The 19,634-nt window shown below is 53.9% G+C and overlaps 10 protein-coding genes across 10 annotated transcripts; 5 read left to right on the top strand and 5 right to left on the bottom strand.

Moving 5' to 3' along the window:
• Positions 1 to 361: 361 nt before the first annotated feature.
• Positions 362 to 1,174, top strand: WHR41_09217 (uncharacterized protein; the record flags this gene model as incomplete). Its single annotated transcript, XM_069377821.1, has 1 exon — positions 362 to 1,174. The coding sequence occupies one exon, from the start codon at positions 362 to 364 to the stop codon at positions 1,172 to 1,174; it is 813 nt and encodes a 270-aa protein (XP_069225036.1).
• Positions 1,175 to 1,195: 21 nt separating this feature from the next.
• WHR41_09216 (uncharacterized protein) lies at positions 1,196 to 1,788 on the bottom strand (the record flags this gene model as incomplete). Its single annotated transcript, XM_069377820.1, has 2 exons — positions 1,196 to 1,655; positions 1,709 to 1,788. The coding sequence occupies 2 exons, from the start codon at positions 1,786 to 1,788 to the stop codon at positions 1,196 to 1,198; spliced, it is 540 nt and encodes a 179-aa protein (XP_069225035.1).
• A 594-nt stretch (positions 1,789 to 2,382) lies between these two features.
• Positions 2,383 to 4,954, bottom strand: WHR41_09215 (uncharacterized protein). The gene is made up of 5 exons (XM_069377819.1): positions 4,271 to 4,954; positions 3,293 to 4,215; positions 3,209 to 3,237; positions 2,827 to 3,149; positions 2,383 to 2,764 (listed from the first exon to the last, which is right to left on the bottom strand). The coding sequence occupies exons 1-5, from the start codon at positions 4,883 to 4,885 to the stop codon at positions 2,642 to 2,644; spliced, it is 2,013 nt and encodes a 670-aa protein (XP_069225034.1). The 5' UTR covers positions 4,886 to 4,954; the 3' UTR covers positions 2,383 to 2,641.
• Positions 4,938 to 6,815, top strand: WHR41_09214 (uncharacterized protein; the record flags this gene model as incomplete). The annotated part of the gene is made up of 2 exons (XM_069377818.1): positions 4,938 to 5,545; positions 5,602 to 6,815. The coding sequence occupies exons 1-2, from the start codon at positions 5,308 to 5,310 to the stop codon at positions 6,813 to 6,815; spliced, it is 1,452 nt and encodes a 483-aa protein (XP_069225033.1). The 5' UTR covers positions 4,938 to 5,307.
• Positions 6,816 to 7,274: 459 nt separating this feature from the next.
• Positions 7,275 to 8,093, top strand: WHR41_09213 (uncharacterized protein; the record flags this gene model as incomplete). The annotated part of the gene is made up of 1 exon (XM_069377817.1): positions 7,275 to 8,093. One exon carries the CDS (start codon positions 7,275 to 7,277, stop codon positions 8,091 to 8,093), a length of 819 nt encoding a protein of 272 aa, XP_069225040.1.
• Positions 8,094 to 8,687: 594 nt separating this feature from the next.
• On the top strand, positions 8,688 to 11,138 carry WHR41_09212 (uncharacterized protein; the record flags this gene model as incomplete). Its single annotated transcript, XM_069377816.1, has 4 exons — positions 8,688 to 8,745; positions 8,818 to 9,075; positions 9,131 to 9,394; positions 9,450 to 11,138. 4 exons carry the CDS (start codon positions 8,688 to 8,690, stop codon positions 10,976 to 10,978), a joined length of 2,109 nt encoding a protein of 702 aa, XP_069225039.1. The 3' UTR covers positions 10,979 to 11,138.
• Positions 11,139 to 13,270: 2,132 nt separating this feature from the next.
• On the bottom strand, positions 13,271 to 14,146 carry WHR41_09211 (uncharacterized protein). Its single transcript, XM_069377815.1, has 3 exons — positions 13,844 to 14,146; positions 13,494 to 13,794; positions 13,271 to 13,447 (listed from the first exon to the last, which is right to left on the bottom strand). The coding sequence occupies exons 1-3, from the start codon at positions 14,048 to 14,050 to the stop codon at positions 13,419 to 13,421; spliced, it is 537 nt and encodes a 178-aa protein (XP_069225038.1). The 5' UTR covers positions 14,051 to 14,146; the 3' UTR covers positions 13,271 to 13,418.
• Positions 14,147 to 14,678: 532 nt separating this feature from the next.
• On the top strand, positions 14,679 to 15,212 carry WHR41_09210 (uncharacterized protein; the record flags this gene model as incomplete). The annotated part of the gene is made up of 1 exon (XM_069377814.1): positions 14,679 to 15,212. One exon carries the CDS (start codon positions 14,679 to 14,681, stop codon positions 15,210 to 15,212), a length of 534 nt encoding a protein of 177 aa, XP_069225037.1.
• On the bottom strand, positions 14,840 to 17,919 carry WHR41_09209 (uncharacterized protein). Its single transcript, XM_069377813.1, has 3 exons — positions 16,100 to 17,919; positions 15,269 to 16,035; positions 14,840 to 15,205 (listed from the first exon to the last, which is right to left on the bottom strand). The coding sequence occupies exons 1-2, from the start codon at positions 17,658 to 17,660 to the stop codon at positions 15,962 to 15,964; spliced, it is 1,635 nt and encodes a 544-aa protein (XP_069225031.1). The 5' UTR covers positions 17,661 to 17,919; the 3' UTR covers positions 14,840 to 15,205; positions 15,269 to 15,961.
• A 418-nt stretch (positions 17,920 to 18,337) lies between these two features.
• On the bottom strand, positions 18,338 to 19,261 carry WHR41_09208 (uncharacterized protein; the record flags this gene model as incomplete). Its single annotated transcript, XM_069377812.1, has 1 exon — positions 18,338 to 19,261. The coding sequence occupies one exon, from the start codon at positions 19,259 to 19,261 to the stop codon at positions 18,338 to 18,340; it is 924 nt and encodes a 307-aa protein (XP_069225032.1).
• Positions 19,262 to 19,634: the final 373 nt, after the last annotated feature.

Genomic DNA, 19,634 nt, shown 5'->3' with positions numbered 1-19,634 from the left:
AAGTCGATGTAAGCGGAAGTTCTGTAACCTTTTACGGTTAGCGCCGCCTTAGGGTTAGTAGGAGATCAGTGTTCTCCTCCGTTGCCTTTTGGCGAGGTAGTAAAGTAGTTATTTTCATAGGGCTAGCGGGAGCTCCCGCGACCTCTGAATTTGCGGATAAAGGGTAGGGAACGCGGACCGGCCCGCTATCTCTTTGCAATTGATACCTCGCCCCTTCGTCGGAGAGAGGTAGCTAGGAATATTGCGCTACACCTCACTAGGCACGAATTGCGAAGAAACCCTCTCGAGAGATGATATCTCGCCGCAGGCCATTGTCTTGAGTCCCCTCTGATACGGCTTCCGCAAAAGACAATATCGCATCATGTCACACCCATGCCCGGAGGCCCCCAAGCCCAATTGGCTCCAGAAACATCTCCTTTTGACAACAATATCGCTCCTGAGACGCTTTTGCGACCACAAAGGGTCTGTATTGATGCTTACAAAGAATATCTGCGTGAAGTATGGCAGCCTACACGACCCGATGGAAGCGCAGACCATGATGTTCATCGCACAACGCACGAATATCCCTGTGCCGAAGGTGTACATGTCTTTCAAGCACAAAGGCCTCACATACCTTGTAATGCAAAGGATCCAAGGGCATGCACTCGGCCGGGGCTGGCAGCAAAGAACACCTGAATCGCGAGCGAAACTTCTGGCAAGTCTGAAGGCACACGTTGCTGAGATGCAGGAATTGCGTGCAGTGAGCCCGGCAATCTGTAGCGTTAATGGAGGCTCTTTGTACGATCCACGCATGCCAAAGGCCACTATCAGATACGGTCCGTTCGATGACGTGCACGACTTCCATGACTACCTCCGAGATGGAATACAGGATCACGACAATCACACTCCAGACGTGCGAAAGCTAATCCGACTGCATAATGAGAAGTGGGAGGGGCCCACCTTCACGCATGGCGACCTAAGTAGCATCAATATCCTTGCACGGGGAGACGAAATTGTGGGTATCGTTGATTGGGAAACTGCTGGCTGGTACCCATCCTACTGGGAGTATACGACAGCCTGCCAAGTAAATCCTAGGAACTACTTCTGGCGAGACGAGATAGACAAGTTCATACACCCAGACCCCAAGGCTCTTGAGATGGAGCGCCTTCGACAGCGATATTTCGGCGACTTCTGATGCTCCAATGCCTAGGCCTGATCAAGGGATCAGTTCCTTTTGCTCGATAAGGTCGAAAGTCGCCACTTCTGTCTGGTCGAAGTCCCCTTCCTCCTTGAACCGGTTCTGGTCTCGCTTCTGTTGACAGTACGACATAGCTGCGGCGCATACGGTGTCCCAGTCGAGGACACTGGTGCCAATTCCAGTTCCGGAAGCCGCAAGCTCTCGCAGTGCGTCCCTGACCCATGAGACGCAGTTCCAACCTTCTTGTCCTTGTTGGACTGGCACAAGACGCAACTTTCTGGCTACATCTTGCCTGCTTTCCACTTTTGCAATCGCAATACGCACCAGGATCATCTGAGTCGCCAACATAGACGCGGTGATTTCTTCGAAGACCCACAGGGTGTTCCCATTTCCCTGGAGGCGCTCTTTTGCATGGTACCGGACGCCTCTTGCTCCACCGGAAGGGTCCTTGGGTCCTACCAGCAAAGCCCAGTGGTATCTGGTTCGAAGTCAGCGCATGCGCCCGAGGAAATCATGGCGCTTCGCACGCACGTATCTTCTTTTCCAGGCATTTTCGGCTTTCCTGCGCGTGCATAGAGCGCGAGATAGAGTCTGTCTTTATTCGATGGCATTTTCTATGTGCAGTCGAACTGGTGGAAGATACTGCAAAGGATAGGCTGAAAACGCTGCACTAACGATGGTTGATCCGTGGGAGGACAATAGATTACAGACAGGAGCGTATTCATCATGGAAACCTTTCATGGCTATAAATACAAGTACCTTCAGCATGAAGATCCCCGACGACTGTTGCTACAAATAGATCATCTCGACTGAGATCTTCCTACCAATCGACGCGGGCTGCACGAACAGTAGCCTCTAAGCGAAGAAACAGAGTAATCTTCATACGGAGGTTTTAGCAGCCGCAATAGGCCGCAAACGCGCATATTTCGTCACGTAAACGCGCGCTTGGTGAAGAAGCTCCGTTTCCAGTAGACGCGCGCAAAGACGTTCTGTGTTGTGTCCCCTTTTGACATCATTTTCTAACGTGCGTTTCATGATGATAGCTACCATCTTTCCTACTCTACAGCCTGCTGGGTACTCCGCGCCCTTCTTTTTCCACGTCAGCGTCTAGACTGCAGATGTCGCGCGCTAGTGCGCTTAGACATCGATAAGCGAAGGCAAACTCCACTCTCGAGACTGAACAACTTCATGGCGGTAGCAAAGAGTCAGGCGAAGATTGAGAATTCTCGTCTACAAGGCGTACGACCAATTTTCGCAAGTGGAGAGCTAAGAGCTTCATGTCTGGAGAACTTCACTGAACAGCTATCTGTGCTGAGAGAAACAGATTCCCTGTCTCCGCTAGAGAGAATTGCCGAATCGCTCGGACGTAGCAAAAGCTCCCCTTGATTGTCACCAGCAATGCGGAACTCCTGCCGTGCGGCAAACGCCCGCCATGATTATGCGAAAGAACCAATTACCCTCCGTTTACATCTTCACACGCAACAGGTAACGCAAGCGGACTTGCGATACATCGTAGCAGATGAACTCGTTGTACATCAAGTACGCGCCAGGAACGTTGGTCGAGCCGGGCGAGACGGTGGTGTCGGGCTAGAAATTGGGGTTATTAGCGAACAAGCTTCGATATGTCGCATGTGTCAAGCACAACTCACCATCCTGACACCCTTTAGAGAGGGATGCAGCACGCCTGCGTCTTTCAATCCCTTCGGTGCGGTTGATCCCTGGCCCCAGGTGGAGATCAAGCCTTGCTCCTTCGCGGTTGCACCGGCGTTGTACTGTGCACCTGTCAAGACTTGCATTGGGTTACCCAGTTCAGCTTCGCAAAGAAGCAGAAGTGCGTGACGCCCGGAATCATATGGACAGCAATAGTTGGCAGACTTTGACGACATGTCGGCAAGGTAGATGCCTTTGTCGAACATGTAGCCGTTGACGGGAGCTTCGGGGGGAGCAATGCGAAGGCCTTGGCCAAGAATACCTGCATGACGTGTTAGTGTAACATATCCCATAGAATTTGCTTGATCCGCCTTGCCGTACCTCCATAGTTCGTGGCTCTGCTGCCGTGCCTACAAATACGTGTAAGTAGGTGTTCCAGGGTCAATGGTAGGACGACAAGCATACCATAAAAGTCTGCGATCCGATTTATCATCTTCACTCTTCATGAATCTGTCATCTTCGCCCTCCCGCTTGATTCTGAAGACATCGAGTACTTCGTACTTGACATTGTGGGTCTTGCCACAAGTCTGCAGAAGGTATTCGCTTATGCCGGCGAACTCGTCGCTCTTGGGCTCGAGCGGCGTCATCTCCTCCAAGCCCAAGCCTTTGAAGCGAGAGTCGAGCTGATGCACATCCTCTGCCTGCTTTCCCTTCTTCATGATCGAGTCCGCGTCTTTGAGGTCGGTCAAACTGGAGAGAAGCTCAATCTCTCGCTTCAGTTGTTGGTTCGTTTGGATGATCGGAGGGCGATTGCGACCGAAATCGTGAGGAATGGTGGAGTAGTAGAGATTGGAAAGATGCTCCGTTGCCGCGCCGAAGGGAAGGTTATAGCTGGCAGCCAGGCTTGAATCTTCGAGGAGGTCAGACAGATCCTTAAGTGCCTGATATCCGCGAGTGATTGTGGCCTTGCTAAGCTTCCCGAGCGGCAGCTTTTTCGCATCGTAGTTCAGAGATGCCATTGTCGCTTCGAAGTATTGCTGGTTGAAAATGAGTTCCATGAGAGATTTGACCGGAGGAGGAAGGGTGCATTCGGGCGGCTTGTAGTCGTCGTCCTCCTGGCGTGAAGCTCCGGCTTTGGTGGCAGCATTGCCGTCTTCTCCTTCCTCGTCACTGTCCGGTTCGTAGCTGCGCTCAACGAAGACGTACTTGCCCGGCTTGGGTTTCTCTCCGCGATCAGCCCACTTCAATCCCGACTTGTCTCTGAACTTCTTCTCGAAGTTCTTGAGTGCGTCATCGAAACCTCCTGCACCAAGCAATGCATGTTGCCCAGATTCACCAACACGGCCCCAACGAGTCCAAGTCTTGTATTCAGAGCCATTCTCGAGAAGCTTTGGAAAGATGTGTCAGTGAAGAAGGGAACATGGAGCGTGGGACGATACTCACTTGAAGACGGTAAAACTTGTTGTTGTTGCCGCTCGCGTTGGTCTGATTCAACGAAGCGTCAAAGATGAGGCCGTCGCTCGGATCCACGTACACGTGGTAGCCGCAGAGGTGGCAGCCCTCATCCAAGGGAATTTGACTGGTCCCTGCTTTCGCAACCTGAGCCTGCTGGATCTTGGGTTTGCTTTCGGCTTCCTCAACCTCGGGCTCGGCGACTGCAGCATCGTCGTCGTCCACCGGCTCGACTTTCAACTTTGTTTTGCTCTTCCTGGGTGCAGCTTTCTTCGCTGTAGGCTGGGAATCTCCATTTTGGTCGTCATCTGGCTGTTCGGCTTTGACCTTGCTTCTGCTCTTCTTGGGCGCAGCTTGTGTCACGGGAGGAGCCGAGGTGGAATCATCCCCATCGACATCGTCGCCAGTGGAGGCCTTGGCTGATGCTCTACTTTTCCCTTTGCGGGGCGCAGGCTTCTTCTTCTCTTCCTCGGAGGCGTCGTTTTGCTGATCGGCGTCCGGCTGCGCATTGACTTTGGCCCTGCTCCTGGACTTGCGGGGCGGAGCGGGCTCCGCGTCGGCTTCGGTCGGGGTCGCGGGGCGCTTGCGGCGGGTGGTGACGGGCATGATGTGCGTGGTGTCTCACGCGGCGGCGTGGGGGTTTGGAGGGGCGTGAGAAGGAGGTAGAGGTGAAGATGGGACAGCTCTGGGTTCAATGGGTTGTCGTGGGATTTTGACCTTCGCGACGGGCGACGAGTCGCGCGCCGACCGGTGAGGCAGCCACGTCTGTGCTCACAGGCAGCCGCGGCCCCGTGCGGCTCTGGTGAGGCAGCACAGGCAGCGTCTGAGGCAGTCATCCAAGGGTCGCGCGCTTGATGCTGCCTCAGTGCCGCCGACGACCAGACATGCCGAAGGTCAAGCGACAAAAGCGATGCGATAAATAACGAAAGAACGCGCAGTCGCCATCGCGGTGGCATCACCTCCTATCAAATCCCACCATCCGCCATCCTGCCACCAGCACCTCATCGGCACGTCCGCTCACCTCCAACATGGCCGCCACCGCGCCTCTCCTCCGCCTCCCGCCCGAACTCATGCTCCGCGTCTCGCATCACCTCAACACCGTCAACTTAGGCAGCCTCCGCCTCACATGCAAGCGGATCGAGACAAATCTGTTCGAAAGCTTCGCCCGTGAATTCTTCACGAAGCGCCAATTCATGGTCGAACATCACAGTCTCGAAGCGCTGCACGGCATCGCCAGCCACAAGACACTGGGCCCCTACCTAACAGGTATCCACACAGCCGTTGGTTCAGAATGAACCAAACAGACCACTAACCCAACGTAGAAGTCATCATCTCCACCAGCACCCTTGGGTCGGACATCAGTTCTCATCAGCGCTTTTCAACCATCCCTCGCGACATTTTGTTGACGACGGGGCATGCCCATGCTCTGCTTGTTCAAATTTTCTCGAAGCTCCCAAATCTGCGAACCGTTGGTCTTCGCGATTATGATGGTCGAGGTCGTGAACGTGACGGAAGTAATGCGAGGTGGAGGAGTTATGGCTGGAGGCTAGCGCCGTTCGGCGACACCCCTAATGATTCACCGAACGCGCTTCTTCCACTGATACTGCAAGCACTTGGCCATGCATCTGCATCTCCGAAGAATATCGAAGTCTTCCTCCGCCGGCAACAACTTCCGGACTACGCTTTCACGTCTTTGGAAACTCACTTGGGCGGGAAGGTGACTCCCATGCTTTCGGGCTTGAAGAAACTGTTGCTCAGCTTGAATGAGAAGCGAAATCATGCTCTCCCGCTCGACTCATCAAACTCCGCGTTCTGCAATCTAAAGGTTTTCTTGTCCCAGATCCCTGGACTGGAACACCTACGCCTGAACTTCGGGTCCGAAAACGCGACATCGCCTCAACATGGAGAGAAGCTCCTCAAGTGGCTCGGATCTCGCGCCACTGACACTCAGATGGCGGTCCCTTCGATGCAGTGGGTCAGCCTCACAACTCTCGACCTCGGCCTCGTCACCCTGCGGCCTCCGACTATACTCGCCCTGGTATCCAAATTCGTCAACATCAAGTCGCTCTCGCTATGGAAAACGTGCCTATTTGAGGATACTACACCCGACACTGATGGCTCCGCGCACGCATGGCCACCTCTACTGCAAGCGCTAGCGAAAGCGTTCCAAAAGCCGCTGGATGTAGAGTTTCTCATGATTGGTTGGGCTGCCGAAATCCTGGATCGCATCTCCATCGTTCAAATGGTCAAGTTTGCTAGCACCGTCAAGACCGACGCGAACGGAGAAAAGGTATTCGAAGGCAAGCAAGACGTCGTGTCGTACCGGAAACGGGTCGGAAGCGATGTGCGCGAATGGCTTGAGGCGCTGGCGGAGGGGGCATGCACGCCCGCGAGGAATCGACGGCACAGTTCCGTGAGTCACAGTACGGAAGACGACTTGATCGACAGTGAAAGCAGTATCGAGAGCGAACTTGATGACGACAGTGAAGACAATGACAACGACAGCGATGAATATGACGACGCAGGCAATGGCTGAAGACGAAACATCCACACACGAATGGGAAGCGCTGTCGCTTGAGTGCCCTGAAGAAATAGCGTGAAGGTAGGGTACTACCTAGCTAGAGAAGCGAAACTCAATCAAACCATGATGCATTTGAAGCCCTGTCATTTCGCCTTCCGATCCGTGAAGAAAACACGTGCATGATGTATTGTGAGGCCGCATCCTACCTACCTAAACTTGGCGCGAGACGTTTTATGGGTCTTGCGCAAGACCCTCGCACGCCTCGGCACGCTGCAGCCAAGCGGGGCCCAGTTGTTGGACGAACGAATGAACGAACACCTGGCGTCAGTTGTCAAAACAGCTAAGCTGTCGTGAGAATGGCTCATAACACTGCGACGCTGCGATAATGCCAGACACGCTATAAAATCGGAGCAATTGCGCCTAAGACAAGAGAATCTTTCTTGATTTGTTATCTCACCGGTCCAGCTTACCACAATGTCTACCGACAGCCAAATCGTCTTCTACGACATTGCCTCGAACGCGCCACTTCGGACCTTCGCGCCCAACCCATTCAAGACCCGCTATGCTTTGAATTTCAAGAAAGTCGCGTATCGCACGCATGCAATCGACATGCCCGACATTGCTGAAGCCCGCCTCAAACTCAACGCGCCCGCCAACCGCACGCTGCCTGACGGCTCAGCATACCACACCCTGCCCCTCATCCACGACCAGTTCACGGGCTCCGTTATCGGTGACTCCTTCGAGATCGCCCTCTACTTGGACAAGACGTATCCGGACGGCCCACAACTCTTCCGTCCAGGGACAGTGGGCCTCACGGCAGCCCTCAACTCGCGCGTGGACGGGCTGTTCACGAAGTATGTGGCGCTCAGCGACTCCATGCCTTTTCCACCGGAGAGCAAGGACCGGATCAACAAGATCTTCGCTGCGCGTTTTGGCCTCAAGGATCTTGATTCCATGAAAATGAGTGCCTCCGCGCGAGAAGCAATGTTCGTCGAATTCGAGCACGCGCTTGGGGAGTTCGCCAAAGCCTACCGGCACGTTGGCGGCACGACAGACTACGTGTGGCGACCGTCGGGGACGGCGGCGGAGCAGGCACAGAACCAAGGGCGTGAGGAGGTCGGTCCTTGGCTGGACGGCGATGGGCCGGCGTACGCGGATTTCATTGTGGGCGCGTGGCTAGGGCACATGGCGGAGAGTATGCCGAAGGAGGATCTGGCGAGGGTGAGAAGCTGGCACGGTGGGCTTTGGGCGAGGATTCATGATGCGCTTGAACCGTGGAGGGAGATGCGTTGAGGCATTGCGGGATGTGGGCCAGAGGGAGCGCGAGATACACCGCACCTGGCACGACCCGGGCACCGGAAGTGCTTTGCGGTATAGGGACCATGAGCAATGACTGATGGATTGGCTTTCTAGCTTTGTTGGGAAATTTGCGATCTTGACACAATCATTGACGATGCACTGCCTTCGTGCAAGCGGCAAGCCCACAGGACCCACTTCATCACATGCGAGACTGTCTCGTGGTCGCCACGCTATGGTAGTGATGTATCCCACGTGGAACGCACAAGATGATTTCGAGCAGATGATCAGTACCGAGGTCGGTGTAGCTGCGTGGTTGGTGGTTGAGAGGGCGGCGCAGCATGAGCGATTTTTGTGTCTGGCGGCTAGCGTGCGCGATTTATCCAGCCCTTCATAATCGCTCAGCTGGCCTGAAACCTGCCTCAGCTGTCCTGCTGCCAGCGCCATTTCAAGGGTCCAGGTTACCAAACGCGTGGGAAAGCACTTCAGCCGCGTCCACCGTCTCCCCTCCAGAACATACCTTACCTTACACTTATTGCGACAATTTTCAGCGTCTTCGTCTGGCGTCCGTCCCATCGCACACCTTTGGACATGCCTCGCATTCGCTTCCTCCCACGTCGCATCCGCCTCGACTTCATCTCTCTCCATTGTTAAGTCACCACCTTGCGCCGGGAATGTCCTGTGCGCCACTGCTCCTACCGCGTCCTAACACTTTTTGCAGATGCCTACATCATCGGCTGTTCGCTGATCGCCTTCTTGATCCTGGGCTGCTTCGGCAACCTGTCAGCCATCGATGCCTTCTTCTTTGCCGTCAGCGGCAGCACCGAGTCTGGCCTGAACACTGTGGACGTGAAGGACCTCAAGTTGGCGCAGCAGTTGGTCATCTACTTTTTCCCCATCCTCACGAACCTCGCGACTGTCAACATCCTGGTTGTTGTCATTCGCATCTGGTATTTCGAGAAGCGGTTTCGCGAAATAAGTGGGTCCTCCCCTTGCTCAGTTGTGTCTGTGCCTTCGTACTTATGCCTCGCTAGGTCCACGTGTTTTGAAGGACCGCAGGACGCCCAAAATCTATTCCGAAGATGCGTCAAAGGATGTGGAACTGCAAGACGGACCTGTCGGCTCTTTCGCTGAGCACGACTCGCGTGTTCCCAGTACCGGAAAGGTCGACGATCACGACAAAACGCCCGACGCCTCGGTAGCTGAGGATACTGAGAAGCGTGGGCACATCGCTTGGGCAAAGGATGTGGGACAGGGTAAGGCACTTCGCATACCCCCGCCTTTAGCTCGGGAACAAGGTGAGTCTCGCTCGTGATATATTTGATTCAGTCACCAGTTCTGACTTGAAAGCAGGAGCCGATTTTGATCTGGTCAGGTCCGTCAGCAATAACACAGCCATCGATGATGACGACATTATCCCAGACCCTCCACGGAGGACTCGCAGCGAGCAAGTAGGCAATGAATTCTCGAAGAGACGGCGGTCGACATCTCAAAAAGCACGAGAGGCAGTCCAGCACAGCGTCTCCCCAGTGGGCCTCCTAGAAGGTGCCTTCGTCTTCGGAAGCCAGCCAAGAGCCAGACGCATGTCAACCGTGTCTCGATCTCAAAATGAGTTGGCTCTGGGGAACTTGCCTCAGCTTTCCGCCTCCGTCACTGTCGGCAAGAATTCAAACTTCACTGGCTTGAATGCACAAGATCGCGAAGAGCTTGGTGGCATCGAATACCGGAGTCTGAAGCTGCTGCTGAAAATCATCATTGGGTTGTATGCTGGCTTGCACATCCTCGGCTACATTGGCCTTACTCCCTGGATCCTACATTCCGATCCAAAGTATCGAGAGTATCTCGATACTCAGGGCGCAAACCCAGTCTGGTGGGCATTCTACTCTGCAGAGACCATGATCAGCAACTGCGGTTTCACCTTGACCGCGGACAGCATGATCAGTTTCAGAGATGCGGCTTGGCCCATGGTGCTTCTGACTTTTCTCGCATTCGCTGGCAATACGTGTCACCCTATCATTCTGCGGTTCATCATTTGGAGTTTCCACAAGTTGGCATCTAAGAAGAGCTCTCTCCAAGAATCGCTGCGCTTTCTCCTCGATCACCCTCGACGCTGCTACACGATCCTTTTCCCCAGCAACACCACTTGGATTCTGTTCGCGATCCTCTTCGTCCTCAACTTTGTCGACGTGCTTCTGATAATAGTACTCGACCTCGATAACCCCGAGGTCGCCTCATTGCCTATCGCCGCGCGTCTCAACGCAGCAGCCTTCCAAGCAGCCAGCGCCCGTCACACCGGCACAGCGACCTTCAACCTGGCCAAAGTGAACCCGGCTGTACAGTTCAGCCTGCTCACAATGATGTACATCGCAGTCTACCCGATTGCCATGAGCGTGCGTGGTAGCAACACATACGAAGACACTGCGCTCGGCAAATACGCCGACAACGCAGACCCCGGCGACGATCAACCCATGACTTCGTACCTGATGCAGCACATACGCAACCAGCTCAGCTTCGACCTGTGGTACATTTTCCTCGGTACTTTCTGCATCTGCATCGCCGAGTCGAAACCCATTATGGACCCTGAGAATGCGGCTTTCAACGTCTTCGCGGTCATGTTCGAGTGCGTGAGCGCATACGGCAATGTAGGGTTGAGTCTGGGTACAAATTCGACGCTGACGAGTCTTTCCGGAGATTTCACGGTCTTCAGCAAGGTGGTCATCTGTGCGATGATGTGGCGCGGCAGACATCGTGGGCTACCTTACGCACTGGATCATGCTGTTATGTTGCCGTCGGACGAATTGATCGGAGGTGCAGATAATGAGACCGAGAAACCGGCGCAGTCGTCCGACGGGCGAAATTTGGCGAGGGCGATAACGATGTAAAGAGCGGCACAATCATGAAGATTAGGTGATGTGCTGTTGGAACCTTTCCACGGCGCCAGGTGCATGTTGGAAGCAACTATAGAGCGCGCTTTTGTGATAGATAGAGCAAAGGCGAAAATGAAATTTCGGCTGCCATCGCATGCGACCGTACCCTGCTTAACTGACCCGGCTGTGCATACTCAGCACGTTCTGAGTAACGACAAGGCTCAGCGGTACCTCCAAAACCCCTGGTGCAACTATTATCGTTGGCGAAAAGGGTCTCTGATGACTTTTGCAGTCCTCGTGTGAGCTTCAAACGCCTTGCTTCGACCCGCTTGCATCTTGAAATTGTCTTGTTGCGACAATGCACTCCGCGAACTCGGTGTTCGAGCTGTTCCACATTTGCGCTAGTTTATTTCCGAATACTTGCATGTCATACTCCATCAGATCTGGTCTGCATCGACTTGAGAGGAAAAATCAATAAGGAACCCCCGCGCCGCAGCCTCGCAGCCGCACCTGGACCTTGGACTGCTACCAAGCGGAGCATCAATGCAAACTTGCAGCCCCTTCAAGGCTGGCTATCCGTAAAGACGTGCATGGGGCCTGCACACGAACGTCAATCGCGAAAGCTGTTACCGACACTCATAGGTTGCCTTTGTCGCCCTCACCGGTCCTGTGAATTACGCAACATTCGAGCTGAGTTGCCGAGACGGCTGAGGGCTGATATGGCGATATTCTTGTCCTACGACCTCTTGAAACGTCAATGCAGTGCCCAGTCCCATGGTTAAGGCGACGAATTAGGCTATACATAGCTCCTGCGGCTTCATTGTCACATGTCTTCGTGTTGAGCTGACTATTGAAAACCAGCAGGCTGCAAGCCCTCCGACACACGCACCACAAAGTCGTCGGAGGCGTGCGAGTAAGATGATCAGAACTAAGCCTATCACTCTGTCTGTTTCGCCTAATCATGCAGCATTGATAAAGCTCACTACAAGCCAAGACTCGCCGACGAATACTAATCCCAGGTAAAGCAAGGCTGAATTGAGCCCACATATTGCGCTCTGCAGCCTCGTCTGATTCTGGAGATTGCTCAAGTGGCTTGCAGCTTGACCTATGGCGTGGGCAAGAGCATTATCGAAACGGAATGACTTTGCTCCCGCCTCTAGGTTCTCAATGGTCGGATGTGCCTCTCGCTTTCAGCCGCGTGGTTTGCTTGCTCACGAGGGCTCATAAGTAGCATCTGCCTACATTGTCATTTTGAGCCCCAGTCTTGTCAAATCCGCAACCATTCCCAGTTTCCATACCACAAAAGACCACGTCCGATGATCTTCTACATTTCGCCTAGGCTCATTCCTCTTGTGGTGGTCGTGTTACACGTCATGACATTGGTGGCCAGCGCCTTGCAAGAGCCTGGGCTGTTACCCAGCCTCGCCGCTCCTCTCACGTCGGTGCTTCCGCCGCAAAGCGTGGAGCCTTCGGAATCCCCACCTACCGTAACAGCAAAAAGCTTCTTGAAAATACGGCAAGAGGATGAAGGTCCCGAGACTTGCGCTTTCCGAAACGGAGGCCCGAATCTTTCATGGACGTGTCCGACGGGCTCCAATTGTGCTTACACACAGTATGGTTCCTCCAATATCGGTCCTTTGTGTTGCCCACAAAACGATTTCGAAGACGTTTGTCAATGGCAATCAACTTGTGTTCCCTGGAATAACCACAGCTACACCTACGCAGTACCTATTTACAGTGCCCGTTCCCTCTTTTGGTGATTGTTTCTAAATTCATTGATTGCTGAGATTCTAACATGTCACAGTGGAGGAAGCGCTAAAATGTGTGCAACTATGTCGATTCAAATTGCTCAATCTAGCGGAACATTTGAGACCTACAGCTCATTCTTCTGTGCAAGCTCATCCTACGATGTTTGGGCCTTTCCCAATCTCGATACCGCAGCGACAAGCACAGTATCAACTGCGTCTAGCGACAGTGTCATGGTCGCAGCTACCTCCCGGGAAATGTCATCTCTTAGCACCGAGTCGACCACTACACCGCCAACTTCGCCTTCTCAATCATCTGCAATCTCTTCAACAGCCTCTCAATCTATCACAACCACGAATATAGCATCTCCCAGTCCAGCCCCAGAAAGTTACAACGCAGCTGCGATCGGTGGTGGCGTAGGTGGTGCAGTCGGAGGGGCTTTACTGATTGGAGGCCTCGCTTGGCTCTTGATACGAAGGAAAAGAAAGCAACCCAAAGACACGACGCCAGAGTTACAACATTGACCACGGACGGAGAGATGACCAGATGTCCCTATCGCCCTTTTAATCATGTTCGAGATGGAGTTGCTTGGTTTGCTTGATTTGCTAGGTATATACAAGCTTACGCACCAAACTTGACTTTCTGGAAGGATGACTCCAACGATGCAGAATACAGAGTGCCGATGCCATGCCAATCTCCTTTACGTGTTCTATAGCACACGGTAGGCGTCGTATATCACTGATCAACGTCAGTCACGCACGGGTATCCAAAGAGGCATACTGACCTTCAGAGCCCGTCCTTGCGCCGCTACCAATCCACAAAGCACTGTTCACCTTATCTTTGTATCGCTCATCCCCTGTCTCAAGCTTGATTGACAAACGAAATGAGTATTCGCTCGGATCGACACTGTTAGCTTGGTTGGGATCGAAAAGCCGCTGCATCACCTCTCGCGGACCAGTCCGCCATCCTGTGGTTTGCACGGTGATGAAAGCCGGAGACTCGTCATCTGTCCGCAGTAGGTAGTTTGTCGTTACAAAAGTATGCAGCGAGTCAGGGTTCACGAGTTGTGAATCCTGACCACCAGGCTAGACAAAGTCAGGCGCGCTCGCATCGGATGGTAATTGGACCGTTTACTTCAACTGTTCCCTGGCCCCATTTTGCGCTCCACTGGCCCCCTTTGAAGCTGATCCAATTTCGTCTACCCCATGGTCCTTCACCCACTGACAAGATAGGATTCAGCTGGACACAAATCCGGAAGTCCAATTCCAAGCTGGGGGTTGGCAACTTGACGTCGGACGCTATCCGGCTTCGAGGCTCAGCTGTGCTCGATTGTGAAGCCATTGCAAGTGAAAACCTGGACAGATTGCTTCGACAGTAGCATTTGAGAGACGACGTCGCGAGGAGCTTGCTGTATGTACGTATCTCGGGAGTGTGTCTCGCGATGACGTATGCTTCCGAACTATCGTCTGGGGCACGAAGGCGCCAACATTTTGCCGGGATGACTGCCGGGGCTATAATACTAGCATGTTATACCGGCCCTTGGCCAGACCCTGCTTATCGGCGCATGACGTATGTAGGAAGACTTACACGCTGTTCTACTACAATTGACGCAGCAAGTCAGCAAGATATGTCACCATTGGCTACACGGGACACAATGTCAGAAACATATTCAGGCCGAAAAGCTTGACAAGCCTCGGCAGATCACCAAAGTCCCCAAGAAATGATACATGGGCTTGACTCGATCTTCCAAAATCTGGGTAGATGTCTGAACGAAAACAGACTTCATCATCCGCTGCGTCCCGGATTAACCTCCCGCTCGCGACGAGTGGAGATTGTACTCGGAAAAGGTAGAACCTAGATGAGAGTTCAGCATATAAGGCCACGATTAACCATCTTTCATCGAATGCTTCCTTGTCACGCAACCTCACCATCCAAGCCTCTGTCTACTCTGTCGCATTTCTCATTCACAATGTCAAAGCTCCCCGCTTTCAAGACCAACACTCCTTTGCACCCTTCCTTCGACAGGGACATCCGAGACACTCACCTCATATACGACTATGACGCTGAGGACGCCGACGGCAAGCCCGAGAAATGGCGATACGAGATGTGGTTCTTCTCTGAAAACCGCATAGTCTACGCCATCCACGGAGGCCCAATGTCAGGTCGCATCAACTACCAAACATGCACTTTCCAATGCATCCGGCCCGGCGAGATCTGGCAGTGCAACTGGCTCGAGGAGACCGGCACGATCTGCTCACTGGTATACGATATCCCAAACCAGACGATATCGACCCTGCTCGGGTTCTCCCAGGGCCATTGGGAGCATGCTGAGGAAGCGCATGGCGACAAGCGCAAAGCAGAGGACTTTACGCGGTGGAGACATCTCGCCAAGATCGGCACTCAGACTGATCGCTTCATGCTTACGGAGCAAGCTAAGATTCTTGAGAGCTTTAAGGGGAAGGGCAATCTTTTACCGATTGACGCGAATGCCGTAACCTTTTGATCGTTCCATGAGTTCATCTTGTACCTTCATGTAAGCTTAAAATGGAGAGATCATACTTCGGAGTTATCAAGCTTGAAACCGGGCTGGCGACCGGTAATGTAGTCCGAGACGTGTTTACGCCGAATAAATTCAATCGATACTGGGTGCGGACACTTTTTGCAAGATGAGCATGATTGTGCTGCTGTTTCTGGGCCACCGGGTATACAGTAGTGTTTGGATATTGATGGGACGCTCACAACCAGTCCAAACATCCGTCTTGACTGGGTCATGGGAGGGCTTCGGAAAGCTTTTGTCTCTGATATGCAGTCTTCCAGGATACTCGATACCAGCAGAGTGGCCCCATCTTCGTAATTTTCCGAGCCCTTCTCACACAGATGTCTGCCACACATCTGATTAGATCCCCTCTCAATATCCAGACCGGCTGTCGGCCTTGGACCTAACCAAAAAGAAAGAAGAGATGAACAAGAAGCAGTGGCTCTTATTGAACAGCCTTACAGCGCAACCAAACAGTCGTAGCTGATGAAGTTCGTGTATTAATAGAGTTTTCTTGTCAAGAAATTACACATCGCGAGAAGAGACATGAAGGTGCCGATGAGGTAAGAATTATGATACAGCGGAGAAGGTAATATTTTGACAATCGCTCGCTTGCTGAGAAACAGCACAATAAGCGTTTAGAGAAGATCCCGACATCGAAAGTAGGCGTCCCGGGAGGTATTACCGGTGCGGTTTAGGGGCGGTAAGGCGTTCGCTTAAGCCTCGAAGTAAGCTTCCCAGAGATAAAGAACGCCGAATACGAGAAAAGCGAGGGCTCCGCCGATAGTGACTATAAAGATTTGTGTTAGTTATTATCATGGGAAATGACAAGAAACGAAGCGGGCCAAACTCACCAACTCTCATGCTCACTTTGCCAGCTAGAGCTCTACCGCCAAGGACAGCAAGGCCTGTGCAGCATGCATGTCCGGAGATGGCGCCCAGCGTCACCCACCAGTAATCCTGGCCTGCGGCCATGGCAATAGTCGCAATCTGACTGCGGTCGCCCCATTCGCCGAGGAAAGTCATAATGAAGGTCTGCACCCAGGCAGGGGAAAGAACAAGAGAGAGTAGATTGGAAAGCCCAGAAAGAGAGTTGCCGTGGTCTTTTGATCGGCTGGGGCTGGGCGAGGGCGAACGGCGACCGGATTCGAGGATGTGCGGGTTGGAGTCTTTGCGCGAAGAACGGCGCGCAAGGTGGTGTTCCTTCTCTTCCAGCTCTTCCTCGACCTCACGCATTTCCTCGCCGACACCGGCGTCGTGCTCCATTTCAAGGCCTTCGCGCAGCATCTTAGCACCAAAGATGAGGAACAGCACGGCAGCAGCGAACGTCGTGAGGCGCTTGGGGAGGAGCGTGGGAGCGATGTGGCCGAGGACAGCGGAGAGCACGGTCATGGCAGCAAGAGCGGACAGAGCAGCGGTAAAGACGACCAGGCGATCGTGACGCATAGCCATGAGGGCCGCAACGAGGAAGGTCTTGTCGCCAATCTCTGTGAAAATGATCATTGTGAAGGACACGACGAAAGAATGGAACCACTCGTGCCAGGTTTCGTGATCCTCAATCGAAGATGCTCCTGATGAGGTCTGTTGTTGCGCAGTCGTCTTCTTCGGGTTCGTGCTGCCCTCGGTGTAGGGAAGTGTCTCCTGAAGCCAGGGTTCATTAGAGGATTCCTTGCTCCCACCAGCCTTGGGTTCTGGGTGGGGGATGTTGTGTGGCTTGTCCGGGAGGTCGGCAGGCTTCTCCAACCCGTAGCCGCCGGCGCCATATTCTCCACCCTTCTTTTGTGTCTCTCCCTTGTCGGTATCCTTCTCTTCCTTTGCTGATTTCGCCTTGCCATCTACCGGCTCTCCCTTGGCTTCCATCCCCTCCTGCTCACTGTGAGGAAGTGGGGGCGCCTCCGCAGGCGATTGTGGCTTGTTCTCGACATTCCCGCCCTTGGCAAGCTTCGCCTTGTCCTTTTCGCTGACACCGCCCTCGGTGCCGGTGGTTCCCTTCTTCGGCTTGGGTCTGGATTCATCATTCATCACGCCATCATTCTTTTCGGGAATATCCTTCAATTTCCACCCCTCGTTGTCCAGGCTCGGGTCCACAAACTTTTCCAACGAAGTGGGCAAGGCCTTCTTCGCCGTGGCGGACGCTGTTCCCGTCAGGCTGGCGACTTCTTCTGGTGTGATTTCGACGAATGGACCAGCGTGTGGTTTCCCATCCAAACCGTCCACCGGCGCATCTTCAGTGCCGACGTATCGCCTTGCTGATTGGGTGGTCTTGGGGTCTGCCGGTATGTCGGCTCCGGCGGCATTGTGGGGTTTTGCTCGATTCAGTGCGAGGATCTCATCGTTGGAGAGGTTGTCCTTGGCAGCGACGAGGCAGGGCGCAGCCAGGAGTAGCACAAGCGGTATGGGCCTTCGGACGTGCATTGCGGGATGTGTGAGGGTGTCGAGGGACGGTGGGAGGCAGTTGCGTGAGATGCCAGCTGTGGGTGCGAATTAGGCGTCCGCCTGTGTGACGTACAGGGGCTGGCGCGGACTCGTCAGACGCGTGTCCGGGCGAGGCGATGAAGTGCAATGGCAAGGGAGCGATGTGACAACTGGCGGTGGGGTGTCGCGTCGCGGAAGAAGTGGTGTAGGCAATACCGGGGAGGACGAGACGGCGGCGGGAAGGGATGGAGGATGGTCTGCGGCGGCGTCTGATCGGCGCCTTTGGCCCAAGCAGGTCGCGGCGGCGTGCCGGGCGTCTGGGGGAAGGGCGGGAAGGCCGCGCCAGACAAGGGGCGCTTTGCCGCGCGCCGCCAACCTAAAAATATCACGAACATCACTTCATTTTGCAGGCCACAGACACGCGACAGACCAAAGCACTGTCCATGCGGGCGCTCAGCCTAGCCAGCTGCGGCGCACACGCGCCGATGAGTATTTTCGACAGTGCTCTATCATGACCACGTCGCCTCTGTAGAATTCGTCATGCGAGCCTAACCCCTCGCGGGACACGGCACACAGAACGGCGTACGTCTGTCTTGGATGACTTCCAAGGTATTTCCGCCATAGGAGACAGAAACAATGAGACTTCCTCAATTCTTACGCGCCATACGTGTGATTCATTACTGGTTCACCTTCAGAACCACCACCTTGATCTCAAGGCCCTGATCCTCGATTCGCCAAATCAATACATTACCGTAACATTGTACCTCAGGCACCCAGCATTCCACATATCCGGCAGCGCCGCCGTTATTGCACCCGTCGTATGTTGATCGCAGCAACGAAGCACAAGTTTGCCCTCCATCTCCTATCGGGTCTTTCGCAGACTGTGAGGACTCCGTCGTCCTACACCCGTCGATCCACGACACCTCGAACGACAGATTCTGAAGGCCGTCTCCGCACGCAGACGACTCGCCGGGTGCCAAATTGCCACTACAATCAGCGCATGCCAAGGTGCTCCCTTCCTTCACTATAACGGGATGGACATCGTCGTGGTCGAAGTTGCCGTCGTTACAGACCACAGGCTCAATCGTCAATGGGGTAACAATCGACTCCGGCGTCGGGACTGGCGTTGACTCTGGAATGGGGTCAGGTTCGGGCTCGGATCCGGACTGAGGTGGAGACGTGGAGTCTTCGTCCGACTCCCCTCCGTCATCGCTTGATGGTATCTGCTCAGGATCTGGGACTTGATCGTCGCCTAGACCGCCTGTAAATGAGTACCTCAAGCAGCCAGCATCAACCGAGCCGCCAACTCCACCGTTATTGCACTTCGAGTACGTGTCAATAAGAAGGCTCTGGCAGCTTCGTTTGGACTCGCCTTCCGCTTCCTGCTCAGAGCAGCCTGGTCTCCGCTCGACCTTGAGCAGATAGTTGACAGAGTTGTCCGCGCGGTAATTTTTGCTGATCGATGGGGAATTTGAGCTCAGCTCATTTTCGTCGAAGGTACCGCAGTAGTAAGTCGCGGCATCGTCCACGAACGCTGGGTCAATGGGCGCGTGCCCTGGAAATTCCGCTTCGTCCCAACACGATGGATCAGCGCCAAACATTGGGGTCCCCGAAGGCTTTTGTGCGGATTTCACACTGCTAGTAGCTGTAGACGAAGTTTCTGACGATGCTATGGATGATGATGAGGAGCGATCGCCCGAAGAGGTCTCAGATGACGTGGCGTTGTTTGGATGGGAAACGTTAGAGCTGCCGGTGGTCTGCCCGGCCTCGCTCCGCGTTGGTGAAGCGGCCCAGCTAGAATTTGTCGACCCGATGGTGTCAAAATTGTTGCTGAGGGCTGTGGAGCTTTCTGTTACTCTGGTAGTTGTGGTCGAGACCCATAGATCTTGAATCTTGATTTTCTCAATCAGATAATCAATCAGGTAATCAATCAATCAGGTCCCTGATTGAGCTCGGACCTGAATAATCAGATTC

This window comes from Cladosporium halotolerans (assembly GCF_011745625.1).
Source record: "Cladosporium halotolerans strain TM138-S3 chromosome Unknown Sca98, whole genome shotgun sequence".
Classification (NCBI taxonomy): domain Eukaryota; kingdom Fungi; phylum Ascomycota; class Dothideomycetes; order Cladosporiales; family Cladosporiaceae; genus Cladosporium; species Cladosporium halotolerans.
Note: the sequence above shows the minus strand (reverse complement) of the source record. Positions and strands in the feature narration are given on the sequence as shown.

Bases quoted from the DNA above. Each gene is read 5' to 3' on its own strand.
- WHR41_09215 (XM_069377819.1), bottom strand. From the start codon at position 4,885: ATGCCCGTCACCACCCGCCGCAAGCGCCCCGCGACCCCGACCGAAGCC. The intron at 4,216-4,270 runs GTGAGTATCGTC...ATCTTTCCAAAG, and splicing joins ACAAGTTTTACCGTCTTCAA to CTTCTCGAGAATGGCTCTGA. The intron at 2,765-2,826 runs GTGAGTTGTGCT...CCCAATTTCTAG, and splicing joins CTCTAAAGGGTGTCAGGATG to CCCGACACCACCGTCTCGCC.
- WHR41_09211 (XM_069377815.1), bottom strand. From the start codon at position 14,050: ATGGCTTCACAATCGAGCACAGCTGAGCCTCGAAGCCGGATAGCGTCC. The intron at 13,795-13,843 runs GTAAACGGTCCA...GACTTTGTCTAG, and splicing joins GGGGCCAGGGAACAGTTGAA to CCTGGTGGTCAGGATTCACA. The intron at 13,448-13,493 runs GTCAGTATGCCT...GACGTTGATCAG, and splicing joins CGCAAGGACGGGCTCTGAAG to TGATATACGACGCCTACCGT.
- WHR41_09209 (XM_069377813.1), bottom strand. From the start codon at position 17,660: ATGCACGTCCGAAGGCCCATACCGCTTGTGCTACTCCTGGCTGCGCCC. The intron at 16,036-16,099 runs GTGAGTTTGGCC...AAATCTTTATAG, and splicing joins CAAAGTGAGCATGAGAGTTG to TCACTATCGGCGGAGCCCTC.